Below are 25,194 nucleotides of genomic sequence, written 5' to 3' on the forward strand. Positions count from 1 at the left end.
TTATTTTCATAAAAGTACCTAGACAATCTGTCCAATGTAACCTCGGGAATGATAAAGTCAGTAGTACGACTAGCCGCGGGAAATAATTGCTCGTGTAACATTAAATTATGATTCGTATTAAGTTGATGCGGAGGTCTGCCTGGACCTAAAGGGTCCGAAGCTATTGGTATGCCCGTGGTTGGATCTGAAGATACAAAATAATATTCAATGCGATATTAATCAAAATAAAACTCGTAAAAATATTGCTTTCAAATATTTACCTAAATATTGTGAGTACATTTCCCACGATTTTGGACTAGGAAATATACGAACGAATCCTCCTCGTCGATCGAATTGAGCTTTCGCCGATGCTACTATTCGTTGCTGTTCGGGTGTTAATCCTGATTTATTGATATTACTTTTACTACCGTTCTTTTTTCTTTGTGATAATGTTTCGGCTGAATGTACTCTCCTACACTATAACCAAATAAAATCTTCGATCGATGGCTCATTACACTCGAATATTCAGTCAAGAACTCACGATATAGTACTTACGTTAACTATTCTTTTAGTAGAAGTTACTGTGGATCGGTTCAGGTGCGTGCTTTGCGGTCGTAACATCGGATCGATCGCAGGTATACCAACCAGAGTAAGTAAATCGGCTATTAAAGCCGATTTCAATCTAACATCGAGCGGGGAATCGCATCCCAATGATGGCGTCAAATTCACTTCCAGTAACCATGGTTTCAACGTGTCATCGATTAAAATATCAAATCCAAATAGTTCTAGAACAGCAATAAACAATATGTATTAGAATGTCCTAGTCTATATCCTATTTTATATTCGACGAAGTAACGATTACCGAAACAAGCTTCCGGATGCTTGACAAATTGCTTGACTCCGCTGACGATTCCGGAGGCAGTCGCAAGAATCGATTTTATGATAATATCCTCTATGCGTTGCATCAGCAATTCCGTGTCTTGTCCCATTGAACGTAGATGTCTGAGTAACGCCGACAAAGTCCACTTATGGCCTACGTCCTCCGCATCTGGATCTTCGCTTCTACAAGACAATTTAGAATAACGGAGTAATTCTCGTTCAGGCGGGACGTCTACAGTGGTGAAAACGGTTCTGCTTACTTTACGTAATCCACGTGGAATTTGTTGATGCTATAGTTGCACAAATGCATGCAGGGGTTCCAGATATACTGGTTGCCACCGTCGTACTTCACCGTGGCGAATCTCACTAAGCCCTCCTCGTACAGGTAGATCAACAGTGGATCGTAATTCGTCACGGCTACGTACAGCCGTAAGTCACATTTGTGCCCGTCGACTAGAAGCGGATTATTTATGTACTGTGCAACGATCACAGATTCGTCCGTAAGAATCTTTTCAGGCTGCAAGTACAGAACGTGCACGAAAATCAATTCTTACATATATACGTGTGTAGACAATATATTATACATGGTAAATATACGGGGAGAAAGGTAACTACGCCTTTATTCTCGAAGTTGATTCTACCATGAAATAGAGTACGTAATAACGCTTGGTAATAGGAACCTTCTTATCACAATATTTTAAGTACGACGGTGTGCGAAAACAAGCATGCGGGTGCAGGCCACGTTATCTATATTCATAGCTAGAAATTATGATGCTCACACTGTTAACAATATAAATGCCACGTCCGCGGGAACTGGCTTTTGGTTTGACAATCCAGGGCCCGCGGTACCTGAAATGCGCCGTAAGTAATTCCCTGGATTCGCTAGGCAGCAGAAACGTTTGCGGTATAAAGTCCAGATTCCGTAGACCCTTGCTGCGTTGCATCGCCTCTATGTTCTTGTACAGTCGATCCTTGCGGGTTATCTCGTACGACCTACGACAGAGATTTCAAAAATTGATTTAATTCGTACAGCTAAACAACTAATCGTAACGGCTAATAAGGAAGCAGCTCTACTCTGCAATTTAGTAATTTGTATAAACCAAATGAATCAACTGAAGCTCTATGAAAATCAAATCGCTTTGTGAAACGGCTATGCTATAAATTCATAGTCAACTAACATTCCTAGCGACAAATTTTTGCATTTTTGAGTATGAAACCTATACCTTTTCTTCTTTTCCAATAAATACAGTTTAAATATTGGATAAAATATTATGCTTCCTTATTGCTGCACAGCCTCCGATTCTTTTTCATCGACGATGCAGTTATTATTTTCAGCAACGCATCCCATGATAAATATACAATGTGTTTCTTTATTCTCGACAAAGCTTGATTTATTCGCTCGAGTGATCCACAACTGCTCGAGTTGCCTGGAGCTGTGTGTTTATTTTCCCTCCCAAACGCCCATCAGTTTTACATACCTTGGGAAATGGTTCACTTTCTGGTGGGGCATTAAGTTCCGTAAAATGTCCGGCTTCGGGTGATTCCCCATCCACAGAATGTTAAAATCCATCTCGTTCATGGGAACCTGGAAAAACGTATACCAACGAACACTTTAATCTGCACCTTTTATGACCATCATTTTTATTTCCCCCTATTTTACGATCCTATGTACGAGATACACCAGCGGAAACGAATGGCAAAACTTCTGTCTTCTGTTTCGTAAACACGAAACGTGGAAGCATTTCCTACGATCAAGCTGGCATTTTTAATATTCGTTCCGCATTGTCATTCGCGCGTATTCTCATCGTCGACCTTGCGGTCACTTTTCGTAGGGACAATATGCGTGTATCTACGTGGAGAAAATACTAATTATCACGGTGTACACGACGACGTGATAAGAGCGAGTCACGGTTACGGTAGTATTCGAGAGACCATGGTCTTTGTTATAATCGTACTTTCGTTTTCATTTTTTACTCGGCTCATTTTTACTCGTTTTTCGTTCGCTCGAGATGGATGCGATTAACATGTCCATCTACGGACGATATAACAATAACTGAAAAGAACGAATTAAGAGTCTTTCTACCAGGAGGAGGCGATTTGTCGATATAAGATAGGAAAGAACAGAAAAAGAAGAAGGAAAGGAAAAGACAAAAGTATCAATTTTAAGATTACTACGGCTATTAGTTCTTTAATTTATGAAACGAACCGTATTATGTAAATTATCCTGGCGTGATTCATCGCTAGTTAAAGAGAAGAGGATAGACACCGAAGACAATTTAGCCAGTTTGCTATTTAGTTTGCGAATTTCCCACGTTTATTCTAAGCGATAGGACACCGACGAGATAAAAATGCTATTGTTGCTAAATATCAGCGATATTCGTTTTTCACGGCTGTAAATCCACACGTGAATACGTAAATCCACGGTGAAATGAGTCACCGGTGTTTTCCGTGTTGTAGCTGGAAACTTTACCCTGTCGAATCGCGTCTCTAAATTTTAATCATTCTCCAAATAATGAGTCAATCGAGTGTGGAATATTCCTCAACGATAATCGTCGTGATCTTTCGACGCGGCGAACGATCGAACAACTTCCTGGTCTTTCCGGGACAATTGCGTCGCATCGTGTGAAAACGGGTAAATTAAAGGTACACGCGTCGGGACGACAACCTGTCCGAATTGGAGCAGTGCCTAGACTTTTTACGACGGTAATTCATGCAAATAAGTGGAATCTCAGCGGCAGCCTTGCGCATTACCATCGTGACTTGGCAATGGCGGTTAATGGGATGACTTCCTTTTAAAACGGTCAGGTATACACACATATAGGGTGTATCATTGATTTTCACGTAGTAGAAAGTTTCGCACCGGTATTCGCACAGTCTACGTGCAATGTCATGGCGCCACGCTCATTTGCGTATGATGACCTAAGCTCAATAAGAAACATCGACGATCGCGAACACGTGATCTAACGCGAATGTAGATCATATCAATTGACTCTAATGAAGATCGACCTCATCGTAATTCGATACCATCCTCTTCGAGTCGTTCTCTAACCGCGAGCCCGGCTTCCAATAAACTTTGACGCAATCGTCGCTGCCATAAAATCCTCAGCCGCGCCGATCCCTCCACCGTTTGCCAATCGTCCACGCAATGAAAAAAGGTAAAACGTTTGACGCGCCACTCGTGTAAAATGTAAGGCTATATAGGTCATTGCGGACGCGCGTTCTGACGAATTCAATACGCCCGCCGAGCAATCGGACATTCTTACGAGCGTATGCATCGATCATCGGACGTATCACACGTTATAACGTACCACCCACCGTAACCGTAGTCTAATACCAAGGGCGCAACTGCTCCAGATTTAGCGATACACAAGGATCGAGCAAGAGATAAGAGGATAAGACGATCATTAATTATATTCGCACGATTCCAAGTTAGGTCACGGTTACAGACACAAATTACAAAGTCCGCTAGGAAGAATACGAAGAAGGGTTTGGACAGACTTCCCTATAGACTACGTGACCACAGTCACGTCGATCAGACTCATTGACTTTTCATTTATCCACGCTGTCTCCACGTCTTTACTCTTTTATCGCGGTATAATGAATTTGCCTTCGCATTACGAACGCAGAGGAAATAGGATCGTTAAGCGATCGAGACACTCTGCATGCGAGGCATTGCACGGTGAATCCCCTCGTCTCGCGATATGTGATGTTTGAAACGCGACACCAAAAATACATCGTCGAACTTGAGTTAAACGCTCGGTGCCGATGAACCCTATAACGTTCGGCGAACAAAGCCACTGGGACTTTTATAAAGACCGCGGCTCACCGGTGTATCCTTCGGTGAACGAAAAAGTCGCTGTCGAATGAAAACGTGTGCGGTGTGCCTAGCAAAAGAAACGACCAGCCAGGAACAAACTCGAGGCGTTCAACGCGAATGGTACCTCTCAAGGACCGTATTCTCCTCTCGATTCGAAGGTCTCTGTCCCCAGTCACCGAGAGAGTCTCGGTTTCAATAACGTCCATTCCGATTGATGTCGAGGATCTATCGGAAGGAATCGTCGACTTGTAAGGCGATCGTAAGCAATGCGGAAATTTAGGAACTCCATCGGTCAGGGACGTGGTGGTATACGTTGTATACGTCTTCTACGAGTCGTCGGGCGGTGGACATTGAGGACCGGTTAGCTTTTCAGTCACGGACCTTCCGAGGCGACGCGTGACCCTCAAACCTTATCCCACCAGATCTGCCCGTGTCCTCACCTGTTGTCCGCCATAATCGCTGCACGAATATACCCGACGATGAAATATACCGAGAGCCCGGGGATCATTATACTACCGTCTCACCGCCGCCGTTTATGATTCTCGCGAACCGTTCTCCGCTTCCCTCTGCTTCCTTTTTTTTTTTCCTCTTTTCATCTTCTCGCATCTCTTCGACATTGTTTCCCCTCGTTGCCGGCCTCGAGGCTATCCTGTTTTTAGGCCCCGACCAGGCCAGGCCTAGACGACAATTTTAGAATTGTCGGTCGACACGTTGATGGGCTTCGGCTTCGCGAACTTGAAACGTCGAACGAGCAGATTGGCAAATTGATTTGCATCGAGAAAATAACGCGGATATATTAGAACGGTACGACGATAATAGATCTCTGATGCGGTGCAACCTTCTTTATACCGATGGTACTCGACTTCGAGTATACGAATTCGTAGCCCAGTTCCAATTACTCTGAAACGAGACTTTGAGCGTAAATTCAGTTATACGAGGAAATTGTTTTCGTTGATGGTGATCTAGAAAGAACCGCGTAACTTCAACTTTTTCAACGTCAGCTTCCATTATCCGAACTATGCAGCAAGAAGAACCGGGAGAGATAGTTGAAGAAGCCCTATGTATGATCGAAATTACTCGGCTATCTCAACCGATTTGTTCTGTATCTGTTGTAATAAATACTCTACATCTAATCGTACGAAATTAGTCAAGTTATCGTGCCGATGACTAACACGTATAATTCCTACTGGCAACGATTCGAAGCGAGAGTGGCACGAGTCGAGAGCAACATTCTTCGCTCCTGACTTTGCTCGTTTTTTTGCTGCCTCGTCATCAAGAGAATCTTGAGTGGCCCGATGGCGATCTGCGTCGCGGGATCCCCTGTTGACGAGTGTCGCAATCACGCGAGAAAAATGAGGTCCATGGACTACAAGGCGAAACGTAATTGGCCCAGGGAAAAATTCAGTCGATTCGCCATACGGAAACACTTTGTGACGTCGACGTGGAGAGCGTTTAAACCGCCGCGTCAGGCGTTTAAGGAGACGTTAATTAGAACGAAGCGACGAAGAGACGAGCGAGCTCGTTGTAGACACCGTTGCGTCGTCTTTCATCCTGTCTTCCTCCTTTTTCTCTAACTGCTCCCGAAGCGTGCGAGGTTTGCTTTCACCTCGTATCGATCGGCCACGATCCCTCGTAATTGCTCGAGAACCACGAACGCGACACCGTAAACTACTCCGGTTTTACGGCGCGGATCTTTTCGGATCAGCGAATCGATCATTACGGAGTGGAGAGAAGACGAGCGCATCGGTGAAATTAACGCGAGAACCGCGAAATTTGGCAAAAAGGCTAGAGAAATTGAACGAATTTCTAATGTTTCTTCGAATGGAATTTTCTTTAAAGAACACGCGTTTTCTTACGATCTTCTACAAATGCGTAAACACTCGTAGTTTACTTATAATCTTCCGTGACGAGCCTGAATAAAATACATTTGCCAATTATAATTGTCGATAATTCTAGTGTCAGACTAGAGCTCAATTCTAATATCGAAGGGACTTTGAGGTAAAGAAAGCCGTGTTTACGCCTTAAATAGATGTCATTGATGTTGATTTACGAGTTCGTAGACGATGACTAATCAATGGCTACGACGTTGACATCGAAGGTGAGAATCGTCCGAAAGATTCTATTAAACCGATCGACGAAAGGTATTGAAACAGAAGATGGGACGAACGTGTGCAACAAGAAGGCAACATTCGGTTGCGCTTTACCTCGTCGCTTTAACGTGTCGCTTTTACGTGAGCCACATATTGCGTTACCGATCAAGGATAACGAGCTTATACGTAGTACGATGGGAGAGAGAGAGAGAGAGAGAGAGAGAGAGACGGGGCGTTGGAATTATTGTCTCTTCTCGTCTTTCTCATTTCCATTTGAAAGAATCGTACAATGTAAACGCTTTATTGGAAGATCGAGAAGAACTGATTAGGATTTTCCAGCTTCGATCAGCTGCCTCGCTCCTGGAGAATCAGGTACCTAAGTAAATTCAGGGGAATAACAGAGTGTGGAGAACGCAAAGAGACACGAGAAACTTCGGTCCCTTCGAGAATGTAAACAGACGAAAATAGAGTGGAAGCTCGCGAGGGCCAGAAAGACCTCGCTGCCAAATCCCGAAATAGTCGAATAATTCTCGAGCTTTTGAGCCCTGGTATATCGAGATGCCCTATAACCTCGATATGCCAAAAATATTTCAATGGCACCTGAGTTTTCCAGACCAGAATAATACTCAGTCGACGATGGTCCTCAGATTCACGAGGTACCACTGACCTCGTTCTTTTCAGCTTCGAGATAAATGTTTAAGATAAACTTTTGTTGCATTCGGTTAACGTAGTTTCAAAGGGTTTAACATTTGGTTTTCAACGATTCGGAGGGCGTTCGAAGGCGCTTCAAATGTAAATAACTTCTCTCTTTGCGTAATCTATACCGTGAAGCTAACAAAGTTGCAGTATCATGTATTCGGTATTCATTGTCTCGGTATCATTGCGAAGAAAATGTTTCGAGGCACACGTATTGCAGCTGATAAGCAATTGATCTAGATCGATTCAATTACGAGACGATGTTTTGCAGCTTCGGTGACATGGACACGGGTGTAATGCTTTGAGAGGAGCGTACGGGACGAGACTGCCCGATGACCCCGCAACGCAGAGGCGAATGACTGACAATTAACGCGCTTTCCAACCGCCAACTATGAATCGTTAATCACTACGAATTCACAAACTGTCGACTCTCTTCTCTATCTATAAGTAGAGATCAAACGCTTAGAGAAACCTTCTATTACCATATTACGAATAACGTAGGAAATATTTCGAAATTTCAAATTTCACCGATACAGTCACGATAGTCGTATTTCATAACGGTGCTAACGAAATTGCGAATTATTTCCAATAACACACGTAACACATAGATAAAACTTTTCTAGAAGTGTCTTAACACATCCTACGAGCCAGTCATCAATTTCAATTGATGAAATCAAACGAGTCAGAGGTTCTATGCATACGACTGCCCAGAGAGGTTCGAAGAGGATCAGAACAGCGAAACGACGTGCTTCTCTGCAGGAAACTGGTGTTTTTCACGATAACGTGTAGCATATCGAGGCGCGTAATGCTGACCGTCACGAGATATCCTGTAATCGCGGTTCGGAGTGTCGGTAAATAAATAAAGTAGCATATTTTAAGGCAACTCTCGGACGATAGGGAACCGGAGAGCTGGCGGCTCGGCCACTCGGCCCCAGAATGGACGAGAGAGAAGCGTATCGTTGCGCCGTGAGCATGGTGTGGGCAAGCGGAAAGCCGGACGACGAGGTCGCGAGCCGAGCCGAGCCGAGTCCGCCTCAGCCACCAGACGCATGCGATTTCGTGGCGGCGGTAGTCTAGCACGAGCCGCCGCTCAGGAGACACCCGTAGGGGACTTGCTTGTTTCAAGGTAGGCACCTGACGCCACGTTACTCTTTCTTTCTTCTTTTTCTCTTCTTCCGTAATCTCTCCGTAATCGCTCGTTGCTTCTTCCAATTATTAACTCGCCAAATAGTCTCCGTCTCGTTTATCCGCTATCATCCTCGAGCGTGATTTTCAGTTTGTTTCGTGGAAATTAAAGGTCTATTTTCACGATGCATCGTGGAAGCCAGGGATAAACAAAGAATTACGATCGATACTTCGCAGCTCGCACTTATCTACCTGCTATCTTCTTCGAATTATGGTATTTCGAGGGCGATGAGCACGCTTGCGCTGTCCGATACCGTTGCGAGCAAGACGTTCCGCTCTTTTGCTCGTCTTCCTTTTATCATTTTTTACCCGACTTTTTACTCATCCTGGTATCCGGTTAAGTTTGGGTTCGGTTTGATGCCAGGTAAAGGAATTAAAAGAACTACCGAGAAGCATCGTTATTCGAAGGACAAAGGCAATCTATGCGGCGAAGTTTTTGAAGCTGCCTTTGGAAACGTGCACGCGCTTGTTCGATTCTTCGCTGAATTCATTTGAATCGGTTGAATCGGGAAATAGAAATAGGTTCATCGAGATTTCGATCTAAAGACATTCGTTTAAAGCGGACGCGCGACTTATCTTTTTCTTGATACAATAGAGTCGAGTCAGAAAGAAAGGTCCGTAGCTGAAAGAGTTTGAAAGTTTTGTTTGGATCGTAGAATCCTCGTTGACGTAGCGACACGTGGGTTGCATACAGTCGAGTAAGGCCCACTATTCACGAAGCATCGCTTCGTAGACGCGTATTAGACACGTTGATGCTAACAGTACGTTTCGATGGAACAACGGTCACTGTAAAGTAACGTGCACCTGTCCACGATACAGAGAATCGTTTTCGTCATGACGACTGGCGTTAACATTGTCAACAGCGAGGCGTACGTTGCCACGCTGTAAACGAATGTAGTGATATGGGATGAAAGCATTTTCCACATCGCCTGACATTTTAACAACGAGACAAAGTGTAACTTCCTATACGCTTCGTATGACTGAACACAGAACCGGCGTAAACGTATCGTCACGTCTAATAAACTACGCTTACGCTTCTATGAAGCGACGCTTTGTGGATAGTGGACCTAACTGCTCAATTAGTAACGCATGCAACTATGTCTCGGCCGATCGAAGAACGTTGTATCGAGAGATAAAATACAGATAAGCGTTAATTATTCGAATCGATCGAGTAAATTTTTAATTACATAGGTACATAGTTTGAAGCGGTGTAGAAACATGAGCACCGAGTGTCAAGCGTCTTAATACCGTTACTAGAAAGTAGCTTCGATTGCTTGCAAGTAGAATGAACGAAAAAAAAAAAATGGTCCAGTGAAAGTGTCGCAGTAGTGTGTCGGATTCGGTTGTGTTTGCCTTTATGTAACCGAACGTGTGAACGACTCACGGTGCCCGCCGCTGTTTTGCATATTGTATGGATTTCAATGTCCGCTGCGGCACGTGCATCACGCGGATTTCTAAGTCCAAACGCTCTCGCTTCTATGAACCGATTCAAAACATACTCGGGGCTTTATTAACATAACACGCGACCCGCGACGCAGTAAGAAAGATGGCATAGCAGCGGAAACCGATTGGATTTCAATAATTCAACTTCACCAGCTATTATCCAATCGCTATCGATCGCGATTTACATACACTTTCAGCCTATCTTTCTATCTTTCTATCGTCAGCCTAACAACATCTTTTTGCTCTATCTGCGCGAATAGGTCTAGGTCAGACAACAGTTGGGTCTAGGTCAAGTTTAAGCACGGTGTAACAGCGATTTTCACTTTCGATCTTCTTTCGTTGAATTCATTTTATTTCTCTGTCAACCGGATATTTCCTTTCTTATAGTATGCGCTATTCTGTTTTATTATCTGTTTCATGATCGTGTTAAAATAGTTATTTCGTATATCGTACGTCACGCTCCCTTTGATCTTATACGCACGAGCACGCAGATGGCTATCTGTGGCTGCTAGCGAAATTGCATTACAGTACACGAGGCGTTAGTTAATTAACAAGAGGTCGCGCAAAACCTCGCTGCTCGCGGACCGTTCTCCAACGATGTTTTCGCAATTATAGCGCGCATCGATGCCACCTTTCTGTCACTCTCGCAACAGATCCTCGATACTTGGCTACGCGAGCGTCGTTTATGCATGGAATAGAAATCGATGGAAATAAGCGTGTATTAGTGCGATAAAAACAGGAAAAAGATAATCACACGACACAGTCGACGTATCACAGGCTATAGAAATTATTTTATCGTCGATCTACTTACTACCACGAGTTTTGCGAGTTAAAACTTGGAAATCGAATTTGGATTAATCTAGCGTTCTATGTTATTCAACGTAGAAAAAAATATGACGATTCGAATGATTTATAACGGATGCCCAATAAATTATAGATTCAAACAATTTAGTCAATTACGGTTCTTTTTACGCAACCGAGAGATGACGTAGGATCAGTTAGGTAATGAATTAACGTTTTTCCTTTTATCGAAATGGAAAAAATCAATGACACATGACAGAGACTTGAAAGTATACATATAATAACAGAGTAATGATTTATTGATAAAGAGAAAATGTATGTATGTAGCGTATCTTGCGTCGCAACATCGTTAGAATGAGACACGTTTTGAGCACGTTTCCTACTTTTCCCCGATTGATATATCGTGACATGTAGAATCATGAAGGAGAGACGAGCACGTGTAGTCTGCATATAAACGCACATTGCGTCGAACTTGGCCAGCTTAACGGGAATGTAAAATATCTTTGTTTTTTGTTAATAGATTAAAAATTCGTATGGGATTATTCCTGTTTTAATACTTAAAGATCACTTGTTAAAATGTGCAGCTACAGATCTGTTTCTCAATTTTTTAAATGTCAAGGCTTCCTTTTTTTTTGTCACAAACTTATTGCGTCTAAAACACATTTTTTCTTCAATGACGTCCCCAAATTTTCTTACCGATTCCTTTCATTCGAATACAAAATTAGAAAATCATAAATCAGAGTAAAGTTACTTTCGTATTCGTTTGTTCCTTAAGGGAAAAAATAAAACAGCGTAGAAATGTCCTTTGTATTTGCAATAATATTCAGATTTATGAAAAGATACAAAATTTATTAATGAATACTTCTCGAACTCAGAATGATAATTTTAATAGACAGTAGTAAAACAATGCGGGGAAGAAGCATCGGCGTATTCTGTCACGAAAGTTCGCAAGGATAACTATTTTTATTTACTGATAATTATATAGGAAAGTTGTTTATATATAATATCCCTTTCCAGTAACATTTTTCTTGATAATATAATTTTAATGTCCATAGTATTGCATAGGAACTCGTATAAAAACGAAACCGTATTTCAAATGCAGTTAACCTCAAAATCATAACATTAATTTTATTTTCCCAACTGATCAGGAATGCATAACTTTTTTTTACTCAAAATCTAACAAAGATAACTTTTCGTATCATGTACGCACATTTCTTTATAATTAAGTTTACTTGATTCTCTAATTCTTATAATACACTCTGCAAACATACTTCAATACATAATATAATAGTGAAATTAATAAAAATTCCCATTGTCTATAACGTAAATACTATTGTGATTACATATATTATCATTACATTATATTGACTGATATATCAAATATTACAGTGAATGAACAAGAGAAGATGCCTGGCCACCGTCAGCCTAAGTCCCTAGAGAGACTTAGTTTGGGACGTGTGTGTCAACAACTCGACGGGACGTGCCGCAGGCTGCAGGTGCTTTCACAAGAATCATCTGCTGCACAAGTACTGGCATACGCAAAGCAGACCATTAGACCTTACTACATAAATGCCTTGCCAGCACGTTTGAGGTCTCAAGTTATCGAAGAAACTTCAAAAATGTTATATGGGCCTGCATCAGATGGATCAACTTTAATTTCTGGCCCAGCTCCTTTATACTTATTAGCCCTTCTTCTTGGACACGATATAAAACAGCTGAAAGTGAATCTCTGCTGTTACTATGGATGCAGCCATCAGACATCGTTACTAAAGCTACTTGCATCAGAAGGAATTGGACTTGAATCTTTAGAGCTGGCTCGTTCAGCTTTATTAAGATTGGACTGCAAATTATTAAGATGTGCTCTCTTAAATATGAAGAATCTGATGAGTTTAACTTTACGTAATATAGCCAGTGATGTAGTGCTTCAAGTAGTGGGAAAAGCTTGTCCAAAACTTGTACACCTGGATGTAGCTTGTTCCAGACAAGTAACAGATGTAGGATTGAAGCAATTACTGTTACAAGTAGAACTTAGGGACAAGGTGCCCCATACTGCGATGCAAGAACCTACTAGTTGGTCCCGTTTAAAAACACTGCTTTCAAAATTGAAAATGAGAAATTCTAAATCAGAGAAAAAGGAGAAGCAAGGAGTACTTTTGGAATACTATGAAAGCAGAAACTTTCTCTGTGATACGCTCAGAGTACTTAACGTCGCTAACACTGGTGTAACTAGTACAGGAGTACTTCTGGCTTTGGTACATGTTCCACAGTTGGAATCTCTAGCAGAATATAGCCATATGGGAAGAGTAGTGGAAATTATGAACAAAGGACTCATTGGATTTAAAACACCATTTAGTCTAACTCAAGCAAGAAGTTGCAGAACAACACCAGTTCGTTTAGAACTTTTAGCACAGGCATGCCCAAGAGTTGAAAAATTACATATTTCAGAGCCTCATCATCCTCCTGAGGCTTTGAGATTATTTCCCTATGTCACTTCGTTGAGTGTGCACAGTATACCATCTCAAAGAGAATGGTTGGACGGTTTTTACGATTATCTTCGCACTAACGGTCACAATCTACGCGAACTTAATTTGAGAATAACGCAAAACGAAAATCCTATTCAAGTTGATTTAAAAGAAGTTTTTAGTAATTGTTCTAATCTTAGAACGTTTACTAATGATGGATCAAACATAATTTGGACAGAAGGTGCTGATCCTCCTCCACTGAGATATTTGAAGAAAATTCAATTAGGCCGTATAGTAAGTGCTGTTGCTATTACAAAACTTCTTTCATTAGCACCAGAGTTAACAGCACTACATGTTCATAGTTGTTTTGATCTCACTAATGAACACTTGGAAAAGTTATTAAGTATATCGAACAAACACAGAAATCCAAGAAAGTCTGATAAGTGTGAAAATAGTTTAGTACAAAACCTAACGTGTTTTTACATATACGAGGCCAGTAAGGTATCTGCAACTACTGTGCTGAATATGTTTAAAAGCTGTAAAAGACTGAGAAAGATTGGAAACTTGGCAAATTGGGGTTTGGATTGTGAAGGTGTAAGGATGTTAAGAACAACATTAACTCGCGCAAATTTGGACGTGGATTTATGTCCAGGAGCTCATTGGTTTTGTGGTAATTGTATCCAATAACAGATTTTTTCAAACTTCTATGTAACAAAAACAGCTTTTTAAAAATCCTGTCCATGACATAATCGGCTGCTGTTTAAATCTGTTATACTTTAATAGACTGTAAAATTGTCAGTATTAAAAATAATGTTAATAAATATAAGAAAATTTATATTTGGATAAACGCAAAGATACGTTTATTATGTAATTAAACAAATATAAACATAATCGCAACTGGTAACAGTAATTGGTCGTCTTAGCATCTTATAACAAATATATTTTTGCTTCGTTTAATAAATTCAGATTTGATTTTGTATGATTATATACTTTGTTACGATTATAAATACTAAAATAATATTCAACAATAACATACTAAATATTAAATAAAAAAACTATATTACTATCTCACGTTGCAGTAACTTACTTTATAGCAATAAGATTAACAAATAAATCAAAATATATGATATGAAATATATGATTTCTTATACTATAAAATATAACTATATTATGTATTGAGTTAAAAAAGTTCCGTTAAAGAAAGTAATGCCAGTAAATAAGTGACATGATAAAATATATAAAAAATAAATAAATAAATAAATAAAATGTATTTGTCTTAAGTATAAGTTGTACTACTACTACTTTCGAATCGTATATTAATAATTACATAAAAATTTCGAAAAAGAAAAAGAGAAAAATTGATTTGTGTTGAATGATCCGATATAGTTCGAACTTAGTACATACGTATCAAATTGCAATAAAACATTTTTGACAAAAACATTTCGATTATCTTTACTTACCTCTGTTAAACCGTGTGATTGCAGCAAGAGATTAATGAGTTTAGTGTCCGTTTGAAAAATTTTGTAGGTCATATGCAATTTCTTCGCGGGTGGTTCTTCCGGGGAACTTGCTAATGCAGAGCATCTAAAGAATAATAAAAAATAACATACATTATATATTCTGCGACAAATATTACATATTACATACAAAAAATGCAATATAAAGAGATTTTTTTACTCACTTGAAACGCAAAATAGACTTGTTACCACTTGGTCCACTTAATAACCATTCGTTGTGTTGCGGAATTGCGTCTTTCGTTGTGCTGCAAAGTATTTCACAAGTTATTGCACACAGCGTAACTTAACAAATGTACTCCGTTTAGCAATTTAGCGCGCGATAATCAAAATATTTGAAAGGGCGGATACTGGAACTCGCAAAAATTTCATTCTTGCAATGCAGCGCCATCAAAGTTATCGGATGTCGGTAAAAAAGAAACCATATGATCTACATATATATTTCAATACGCTTGAAATTTTTCATATTCCAATCTGATTTTCCGCAAACTATATTAATGGATATTTTAATACGTTCTTTCGCAATTATTTATTTCATTCGAAAATAATTCGCTCTTATTTAAAGATATTTAATCATTATACATGATGTCTTGAAAAAAATTTACGTCTTTTTTAATAAAACGAAATTTGAGCATTTAGGTAACTTACCTTTCCATCGTTTCCAATTTGTGCGGCTTATGTACAAGAGGCTCCAAGGTCTCCTCGCTGCTGTTCGATAATTGTGACATACCGGAAAGACTGGAAGATGACATTAATTCTTTCGGTCGTTTCCCTTCCAGTTTTCCAGTGGTATTGGTCTTCATTTGAGACAGCATAATTTATCTGCAATGTTACAATAACGATCTGTTTCATTCTCAATCGTAAACTTGGCGAGGGTAAAATTGAATAGAAAACTTTCTCGACGACGCGTCGCAGCGGATAATGTCAGTCTCGTTAGTGACATGTAAAAAGATAACGTGTTTAGCGTTAACGATAGAGCACTAGCGTAGCCATAGTTTGCGGTTTTCTCATTGTTTCGTTCAGGGGGATTTGCAAACGCGTTACCACCGCGTATTGACAGAAACGTCGATAACTTGCATCGAAACGAGTACGAAAGCCAACGGGACAAACTTTTACGGTCTGGCGTTAGCTAACATTCAATAAGTCGGCGGAATAAATAGACATACGAGTCGAAAGGGCGACTGTGGTGCACATAGAAGTATAAATAGTTTATTCACCTTATTCTGTAAGATTTATCGGAGGAATAAGCTTATCGTACGAAATAGGCTCGTGCAGGCTGATCCTAACGCGACAACGTGAAAGATTGTTCTTTAGTATGTAGGCTGTCACGCGAATTTTATATATTTTGCCCCGAGAGTCACAACAGATCGAGATATGCTGCAGCATAACATTCTACAGGATATTATAGATATTATGTTTGCGCGCTTTTTTCTTGACAATGTTATCCATGTCATTCACATTGTTCAGAATTTCTTAATCTATTTAGTTTCTTTTTATCATTCTGGAAAATTTAGTAACGTACGTCACCTATAACCGCCGTGGCAGTAGACAAGTTAATAAAGAATTACGCATATTATATCGATCCGTGTATAGTTACGTGCTTATAGACAAACGATCGATTTTTCAGTGCTGCGTTATCCTGCATTTTGCTCTTCTGCCGCTGGAATGTTAATGGGCAACAAATATAACCGCGACGTGGTTGCACCTTGAATCTTGCCAGACTTACTAAGTTTATATAGGTAATCGGATCAAGGTGCGCTATGAAAGAAAATTAAAAATTAAACGACTCGAGCGTATTCGACGTTGCGACTATTTGGCAAGTTGCATGACTTGGATGTTATTCTCGTAATTACGCCACGGAAATAACTTGTGTTCGAAGACCACGTCGAAGATATTCTAAATAGCATTGACGTTACATGTCTGAAATGTCGAACGCCACATCGACCGGTCCGATTGATCTTTCTTCGAATATAAAATACGTCCACCGTTTTATAAACGAGCTTGTTTATTATTTAACGAGCCGAGATGTTTCTTTGAATAACTCCCGCCTCTTTGCTTCTCTTCATTCTACTTCTCTGAACAGTCTGTGGCACAATGATACAACAACGTTCAAAATCGCTTTATTATGCGACCGCGACCTTGAGGAATCTCGAGTTTGCGAGTCGTTGAACTCGTTTCGAAACCGGTTGCAATTACGCCGGATAAAAAATGTAAATGAGATAAAAAATGAAATTGTTCTTAAAATCTTCTCTACTACGCTCTATATTAAATTATTTTTTTTTTTTTTTAGCAAGTTTTAGTTATTTCCAACTTTTTTTTATTTTTGCGCTTTAGAAATCTCTATAAGGATTCCATAATGCAGCATAAACGAAAAAAGATAATAGTATTGTAAAAAGGGCGTTATCGTTAAATAGATATTTTTCAAATATGCACAGTGTACACGTTTGTTTCGTGCATTACGTACGCATGATACGTAGCCATTAGAAGCACGCACGTACTCGTAGGTGCTTACCGAAAAAAGCAGAATTTATCGTGTGGTTACGGTACCCCTTGCTATTAACCGGAATGAAAAGCAGGTGACAGAGGAATGGCCGGTGCATGAGTCACTATCATGATTTTCGTGATCGTTGTGATATGCATAACAACGAGGGCGGAGTTATATTCGTATGCAGGTTCGTTTATTTCGTTCAAATTAACAGAGATCATTTACATAAGAGCATCCCCGCGTTTGCTTATTTTTGACAAAATCGATATGATTACGAAATTCCATTTCAATCATTATAACCCGAATTACATTGAATTTTTTCAATCTTTATCCTCAGACTCTCTAACTTCAGATTCCATAGAAAGATGGCAAATGTACTACACATGCAATTTCCGATTCGTCATGTAGAAGCAAAATCAGCAGTAAAAAGAGCCAGAAGATTTGTCGATTCGTTGCCAAAAGTTCGCTTGTCGCGTGGCAAGTGCAACGGACGCGAGAGAAAAAAGGAAATGTGATATTTGCAGCCAAGAGTTCGATAAGTGTCGAACAACAGCAAATATCGTTCAACGAGGACAAAACAAAAGCGTCGGGCTGGATTTGACAGATGTCAAAATTTCTAGTCTTTTCACACGACATCTTTAACGCGGTAACACTCGTGCAGCAAAAATTAGCAATAAACGAAGACCATCGATCATCGAGCCCAGAGAAATTATTCACGACATCCTATCGAGAGACAATGTGAGAACACGCGCGCGTACCAATGCCAGAGATGGAAACGCAACGAGAATGGACGAACTTGCAATTACTCCAGAGCCCATTAGGAAGCGTGCCAGAATTGGTAACAAGTGCGATGCGCAGACTGTGGTTCCGACATCGTTTTCGATCGCAAGAATCTCATCCTTACCGGTCGAAATCATCTTGCAAATATTCTCCTATCTCTCCTGCAAGGAGCTTTACGCCGTTAGTCAAGTGTCCGTGCTCTTCAACCGGCTCGCTTACGACCCGTTTCTATGGCGAACTTACGAGGTACGATAATCGACCTAATCCTTTCTAAACACAGCAATATATAAGCTACGCTGGTATATACATATACACGGCCGCGTTAACGCTATAACGAGGAACTGAATAATCTAACCATAAAAATAAAAGTGCAATAAGTAAAAGTGTAGATCTCTTCTAGATAGCTTAGTCTCTTTCCATGCTAGTACTCCATGCAATTATACGTATATGTGTATGTATTATTTATTGCAGCGTAGGTTATCATTTGTTATAATTTGTCAACTATACGCTGTATATTGCTGGCTGGTTTACGCTTTCTTCTACCTTATTTTTATTTCTTTCCTATCCTCAAAGACTAATTAGCTTAAGTTCATACAGCTAATTGAGTTTACATTTACCTATATGCTTAATCTTACGTTTACTTTATTAAATTTACGTTCACTTAGCTTATATAACTAATAGTGGACACGTATGTTATGGAACATTTATCTGCAGAATGCTTATTTACTATACCGACTTCTTGTATTTATTAAAAATATTATGAAGTAATAACCATCTGTGTGTAACTCATATATTATATCACTTAGATTTGCATCTATTTGATACTATATGTGTATGTAAGCGAACGTGTGTCCAGTGTTATTCTGTGCCCCTGAATTTATTTCACTCATTTCTGTAGAATGCTCTTATTTTCATTGTTTCTTGTGTGCAGTAAAATAGTCTTCTGGCATCATCTTCAGTTTGTACTGCCAATATCTCTTCCACTGTTTCTTTTTCTTATAAATGCACTGCTCTTATTTGTTCATACAAAGGGCATTCTAATAATATTTGCTCTATGTTTTATGCTTTGTCCCTGTTGCACAATGTGCATATTTCCTGCTTCTTTATTGTTTGATTGTACTCTCTTCTTCTTTGTGTGATATATTTTCTTTCACAGTTATTGGTTCCCTGTGTTTCCAATAGTTCCCTATTGTGTGATATGTATTCTTTAGTATCCTGATTTAGTAAAAAAAAAATTCGCGTTTCTATCCCTTCAGATATCTTCTTATCCATTTTTAGACACTTCATCCCTAAAAAGCGTGGGACACAGAAGAAGTTTAAGGAAGGCGAGAAGGTTACAAGTCGGAGAGTCCACCAAGAGAAACCTACGAATGGAAAGAAGCATTTGTTCGATTTCTGTTTTTTATTCTTAGATCTCTATCTTTATTCCCAGGTGACAAGCAACGAACAAGACACGGCCGAGGTGATCAAGGAGCTGAAGAGGATGCCGCTGCTGAAGAAGTTCAGCATAAGCGTGAGACCAGATTGCGACGAGATCCTGCGGCAACTCTCGCTGACGAACAAAAACTTGGAGGAACTGCACATTTCTAATTGCACAGGTTCTATTCGGTCTATGCATCGTCGTCAGCTTTTCTCTCCTAATTAAGTTTCTTTCTCCTTTCTTCCTTCGACGTGGTCTAGTATTGACAGAGCTGGGAAGAGACAGAGAACCTTTGGCTCGAGTTCAAAAAACTCTGCCCGACTGAAATCTTTTTACCTCGTTTTTCATCCCTTTTCGTCTTCCTGCTTCTCGATTTTCCCTCTTCTTTCTTCTCGTTTCTCCTCAAATATGCCGAGTCCGCCGTTCTAAAAAACGGCAAACACGATAAAAGAGAAATATACGAACGTAAAATGGAATCAAGGAGAGAGAGAAAATAGTTTGGCCACTCGTCAAACAAGAAACAGAACACGGTCCTCTGTTGTTACCATTTCTCCTAATGGCGCATCACTTCTTCCGTCTTCTTTCGCCGCGTTTCTCTCTGCGAAACTTTGCTTTCGTACCTCTTTTGTCGTGCATTTCGTTGGCCCTTTTTATACGTCTTCGTGCGCCAACAATGCCGCCACGCAGTCACAAAGGGGCAGAAAATTTCTATCGATTTGCGGGCTCTGCTCGTGTATGATTCACGGATAGGATGCGCCGTTTGACCTGGCAACCGTGTTTACCACGGCTTTGACGTAATTAGTATTCCGAACACGTTCCGTTGCATTGGCCTGCAGTGCAGGAAAAAGGACGAACTCGAAACTATCATTTAAATCACACTCTTCCATTTTTTCCTCCATTGAGGCGCGTTAAATTGCCCCGATCAATAAGGAGCGATTGACTCGAAGTCATCATTGTCGGAAGATCTGCATGAATTCCTCTCACGAGCGAAGCAACGCAGAATGCAATTCACGTTTTTCGCAATCAGTTTCTTTCGACATTCCATCCACTACCACCACCACACCGGTCGTATTTTATTTGCGATACTGCGACGATAAGTTTCTAGGCAACAACATAAACGCGACAGTATTTGCATTCAATTTTAATGGTTAACGATGCCGGGTGCGAAAATACAGCCAGTTCGTTTTGCATACATCTCCATACTGACGTACGAACAAACGAACGAACGAATAACTTCCGCGAGAAAATTAGCAGAAAAAATGCACAGTGGAGTAGTTTATCCAAGGAGGTTGGTAAAAGTCTATCTATAGGTAATAAAACATACTTGTTTCATAGAATTTCTTCTAATTCCCTCTATTCTCTATTTTACGAGAGCTCTACATCGTATAAAACACAGAATCCAAATTAAAATAAAGGAATTTGGATCAGCTAACATAAGTTAAACTCGTATAGATCAATTACGGTCTAACAGTACCAATTGAGGATTAATGATGTTCACTGTACATCGTACGATAACTACGACAAAAAAGAATTCGTCCGGTTGTCAAAATCGCGATAGCGTCGCTATCTCTGGACCGATGATAGAGTAAAAGAAATATTCTGCTGCAGGTTCCACGTCGAAATTGTACCTACGCTCGGGATACCTGATCCGCATACTGGAGAGGTGCCGTAATTTGCACACGATCAATATACTAGGCAGCAGATTCCGCGGCCAGAAGTTCTATCAACTGCTGGGCGACATGGGGCCGCAGCTGAGGTCTGTCTACGCGCCAGCCACGAAATCCCAATTCTACACGTTCATCAAGTTCGCGAAACAGATCAGCGAGACCGATCGCTTGACAATCGCCTCCATGTTCTACATCAACACGAAAAGTTGGGCGCCCTTGTACTACTTTGTCACGAAAGGAGCGGATCGGGTTTGCACGGCTCTGATCAGCTATCTTCACAACGACATCCTGCTGAGCGACGCGAATCGATCGATTCATAAACTCTCTATCACCGAGCGTAGAAACACCTGACTAACAAGAATAGTTTTAGATCGAATCTATCGTTCTGTGCCACGAATCGTACGTTCGAGCAACGATACACAATGGAACGATAAAGATACGATAAAGTGAGAGAACACGTACACGTGATTTTGCGATATTCGGCAGCGAATATAATAAGCGTCACGTCGTTGTATCGTACAAATACATGTGTACATAAATGTGTACCCTTGTGTTCTGTTTTATACATTTTCTTTCACTTTAATCGTTCTTACGATCTAGAGCTGCAGAGTAATCACGAGGCGATCTATGTGGGTCGATCCGTACGCGAATGCTAGCCGACACGAGTGCAAGCTTCCGTGAGCTTTAAACGGGAAATCAAATGGAAAGCCTGGGGCGGTAATACGAGGCTAATGAGTTCTGAATGACGGGCTAGACGTTTTGTCAATAATAACACGACCCGCTTGATTCCAACCAATTTACAACGAAAGCAAAGTAAAAATTCAGATGAACGTGTCACGCGAGAAAAAAAAGAGAGCTCCCTCGACGATGCTTCTCTCGGGGAAAGAACAACTCGTCGCTAATAAATCTCGACAGATCGAATGACTGCCTGGCTGAATGAACGACTCCCAAGCGGCGACTCCCAAGCGAAGGAAAAAATATTCCGTTCTCGTTCAGGCGTGTTTCTATAGTTGCGAGTCTATTCAATTAAGTGGATTGTTAACGGCGCGAGAAGCTCGATTAATGGGCGTCGTTAATCTCAATTTTCGACGGGTAATTAAAATCAAACTTTGGCGAAATTCGCGAGACACGCGATCGACCACGGCCATCTCGTCGATCGATTTTCATTACGCAAACGGGATAACAAGTTCCGCTAAAATGTTGGCGATCTTGGTTCGTCGACCCGGACGCTTCCTGTTCTATAATCATTTGCATAGAGCCAGCTAGCATGTCCGCTAATAGTCACGGTTTATCGGACGAGTGTTCGCGCGTTCGACAATAATATTTTACAGGTAATTTGCGGATGTTCCGGCACGTTTTCACGACGCGAGCTAGGAAACACGCGGCTCCTGCGGGTAGCAATTTCTTAACAATAACGACCGTGAACGTAGACTTCCGTTTATTAACAGCAACCAGCCGAGCTATTTTTGTAAACTCAACTTACGCCGACGAACGATTAAATGTCCCATTATTATACGATTTTTTGTTTCGTCGAGCGAGAGAATGATTCGCGAAACAAGAATTCTTTTGAATATTTTTGTTTCCATATCCTGTATCTGGGTCGAAGTTAATTTTCTGCTTTCTTTCTTAATTTAATTTCCATTGAACTACGGTCGTCTTGCTCTGTAATTTGCTAAGTAACGATATTAGTGAATTGGTAAACGACAAACTATGTATATAGGTTACGCCGCACTTCTGTTGCTCGATTCTACGTCCAATTTAATAAGAACGCTTAGCTATATCTCTGTCTCAGTAAAAGTAAACGTTAATATTCTATTAGCAAAAATAACTCGCTTATTATTAGTAATTGCAAGGTATCAAAAAATCTGATACTAGTCTTATTCGTGGTTCTAATGTAAAATTTCCTCTTGAATGGGCAAACGGTCCGGTGGGAAGCGAGAGGGCCGAGTGCCTTGTCGAAAGAGAGAAAAAAAGAAACAGCTCGTAGCGTAAAATTATTTTTGTACGATTGTGCGCAATAAGTCGGTCTCGTTGTGAAACGCGGTATATTCCGAGGAAAAGCACGTAACAACTGACCAGCTAAATGAACTGCGGTTGAGTCTTAATCCGCCTCGCACTTGCCGTTAACGCTTGCCTCGCATTCAGAAACGAGAACAAAGAAAAGGCAGACGTATCGATTGGGCTTGTTTTCGATTTCCGGCGTGCACACGGGAACGCGAATGGCACGCGTATTGTTCGCATACAGAGGATCGCGGATCAGGAAGTGGTTTCGTTCGTTAAAACGCATACGACTTTCCTTGACTTTTCTCCGGCTATTCACGCAACCGTGCACGCATCGAAATCGTTAACGAGCCGCGAACAGTTATGAACAGCCGATGTTTACGTAAGTCGGAGCACGCGGAATCCTCCGTTTCGTTTCGCACCAAAAAGAAGATCCAGCCGGCGAAACGAACGTGAAAATTCGAAATTATCACGAAACACGCTAACAGTCAATTAGAAATTCTAATCCGCCGCTCTTATATTTATTAAATGATAAAATAAGCCACGAAAGTTTGCAATAGATAATACGACGTACGCGTGTGTGTGTGATGCGGCTATTGTACGCGCGTGTACGTATCTTTGCTCGTACGGTAGTTGATACGAGACTGCCAGAATGCGATATTACCGTGTATCATATCAATGGTCATCGATAACAGATCTCAATATCGTTTCGAATGATCGTGATACGATTAATTACTACTCCTTTCTCGTACAAAGATACTAATTCTCGTTTGCCCATACGACAATTAAAGTGTGCTAGTATTATAAGTTAAATTATGTCACAATAAAGACGTGCCTTCGAAGAGACGTTTATTCGTACCTTTTCTTCCTTCCATCCATCGAGCTTATGTGCAAATTTTAAGCCAGACCTTTCGAAGCCTGCTGTATCCTTGAGGTTATTTATTATGTTCGGTACTTTGAATATCCTATCTCTACTCGACCTATGGTAGAAATCTCTGTATAATACATACCCCGTTAATCTGACGGTCTTTTTCATTCGAAGGTCCTTGCGCTCCAATAAATTCGGATCGACCAAGATCCGCAGTGCCACCTTTTCGGATAAAGTAAATAAGGGAGGAAGTGTAGGTCGAGCGTAGCGCACTTTCCAACATTCGAATCGATAAAGGCGTGACCCAAAAATGTACCTTCCCGAAGGAAAATGGGTAACGCGTGTTTAAACGTTGGACGAATGACGCAATTAGCGAGTAATTAAATTGCAAGGTGCGAGTTCCTACTTTACTTGGTAACGAACGCGGTAACACCGAGGGCAGACACGCCTGTCCAACGTACGAGTGAAAATGAACGTGGAAAGTGGAGCTTGCGTTTGACATCGCTTGCGTTAGTAGGAAATCTACGTCATTTTTCTGTACCGCGTCTGAATTATGCGAAAAGAAAAAAACGAGTTTTGCATGTTTTCGCAGCATAGCCTTTCGGTTTCGCCGTTTGCCAGGTCTGCAGTGCGCCTTGGCTGCTCGTCGAAAGCTTGTCGGTTCAACTGGGGAAAAAGTAAGCCGCGCCGAGATACGATAACCTTCGCCATATAACGACATCTGGAATTAACCCTTTCGAAATTAACGGGACTACGTCCCAAGGTAACTTTCGCGAAGATACGTGTACACTACCGTTCAAAAGTATCCGGACGCCTACCTTTGACAAGATGTGTTTTAATTGCAAATACGAAGGATACAAATATTTTCGCAATAAAACGCTTATTACGCGACTAAGATGATTTTCAAAAGCTAATGCGTGATAATAAAAACACGTCTGTAATCGTGGAATCTTGTAGGACTATTGGGTCGCCCGGAAAGTTCGTTCCGATTTATATGGGGGTCATCCCATAAGTTCGTGCCGACTTTTGTGTATACATTTCGTGTGTCGATTTATAAACATACGGCGATAAGGGACCAATGCACTTGAGCTTAGCTGATCGAGAACA

At 40.8% G+C, this 25,194-nt stretch overlaps 3 protein-coding genes across 8 annotated transcripts in view; 2 read left to right on the forward strand and 1 right to left on the reverse strand.

The window, feature by feature from the left end:
- LOC117207584 (tubulin polyglutamylase TTLL5) overlaps positions 1-25,194 on the reverse strand; it is a 35,568-nt gene that overhangs the window by 3,093 nt on the left and 7,281 nt on the right. For 2 of the 4 annotated variants that reach the window (XM_033447938.1, XM_033447940.1), the window contains exons 2-11: positions 15,515-15,688; positions 15,034-15,114; positions 14,813-14,936; positions 2,337-2,443; positions 1,638-1,851; positions 1,119-1,375; positions 842-1,041; positions 535-764; positions 261-456; positions 19-184 (exon numbers count right to left, since the gene is read on the reverse strand). In XM_033447938.1, the coding sequence (XP_033303829.1) occupies positions 19-184; positions 261-456; positions 535-764; positions 842-1,041; positions 1,119-1,375; positions 1,638-1,851; positions 2,337-2,443; positions 14,813-14,936; positions 15,034-15,114; positions 15,515-15,681 (1,742 nt within the window). In that variant the 5' untranslated portion in view covers positions 15,682-15,688. Of the gene's footprint in view, positions 1-18; positions 185-260; positions 457-534; positions 765-841; positions 1,042-1,118; positions 1,376-1,637; positions 1,852-2,336; positions 2,444-14,812; positions 14,937-15,033; positions 15,115-15,514; positions 15,710-25,194 lie in introns of those variants that run through there. The other 2 variants (XM_033447937.1, XM_033447939.1) reach the window with 2 other exon arrangements.
- Positions 8,225-14,486, forward strand: LOC117207592. 3 transcript variants are annotated; one of them, XM_033447954.1, is made up of 2 exons: positions 8,225-8,587; positions 12,280-14,486. In XM_033447954.1, exon 2 carries the CDS (start codon positions 12,297-12,299, stop codon positions 14,037-14,039), a length of 1,743 nt encoding a protein of 580 aa, XP_033303845.1. In that variant the 5' UTR covers positions 8,225-8,587; positions 12,280-12,296; the 3' UTR covers positions 14,040-14,486. The 3 variants fall into 3 exon arrangements, with proteins under 3 accessions (XP_033303845.1, XP_033303846.1, XP_033303847.1); XM_033447955.1 differs by lacking the exon at positions 8,225-8,587 and adding an exon at positions 10,499-11,365; XM_033447956.1 differs by lacking the exon at positions 8,225-8,587 and adding an exon at positions 11,560-11,875.
- On the forward strand, positions 17,638-24,055 carry LOC117207603. Its single transcript, XM_033447974.1, has 3 exons — positions 17,638-18,377; positions 19,564-19,729; positions 21,160-24,055. Exons 1-3 carry the CDS (start codon positions 18,138-18,140, stop codon positions 21,567-21,569), a joined length of 816 nt encoding a protein of 271 aa, XP_033303865.1. The 5' UTR covers positions 17,638-18,137; the 3' UTR covers positions 21,570-24,055.

This window comes from Bombus bifarius, unplaced genomic scaffold, assembly GCF_011952205.1.
Source record: "Bombus bifarius isolate JDL3187 unplaced genomic scaffold, Bbif_JDL3187 scf7180000008039, whole genome shotgun sequence".
Lineage (NCBI taxonomy): Eukaryota > Metazoa > Arthropoda > Insecta > Hymenoptera > Apidae > Bombus > Bombus bifarius.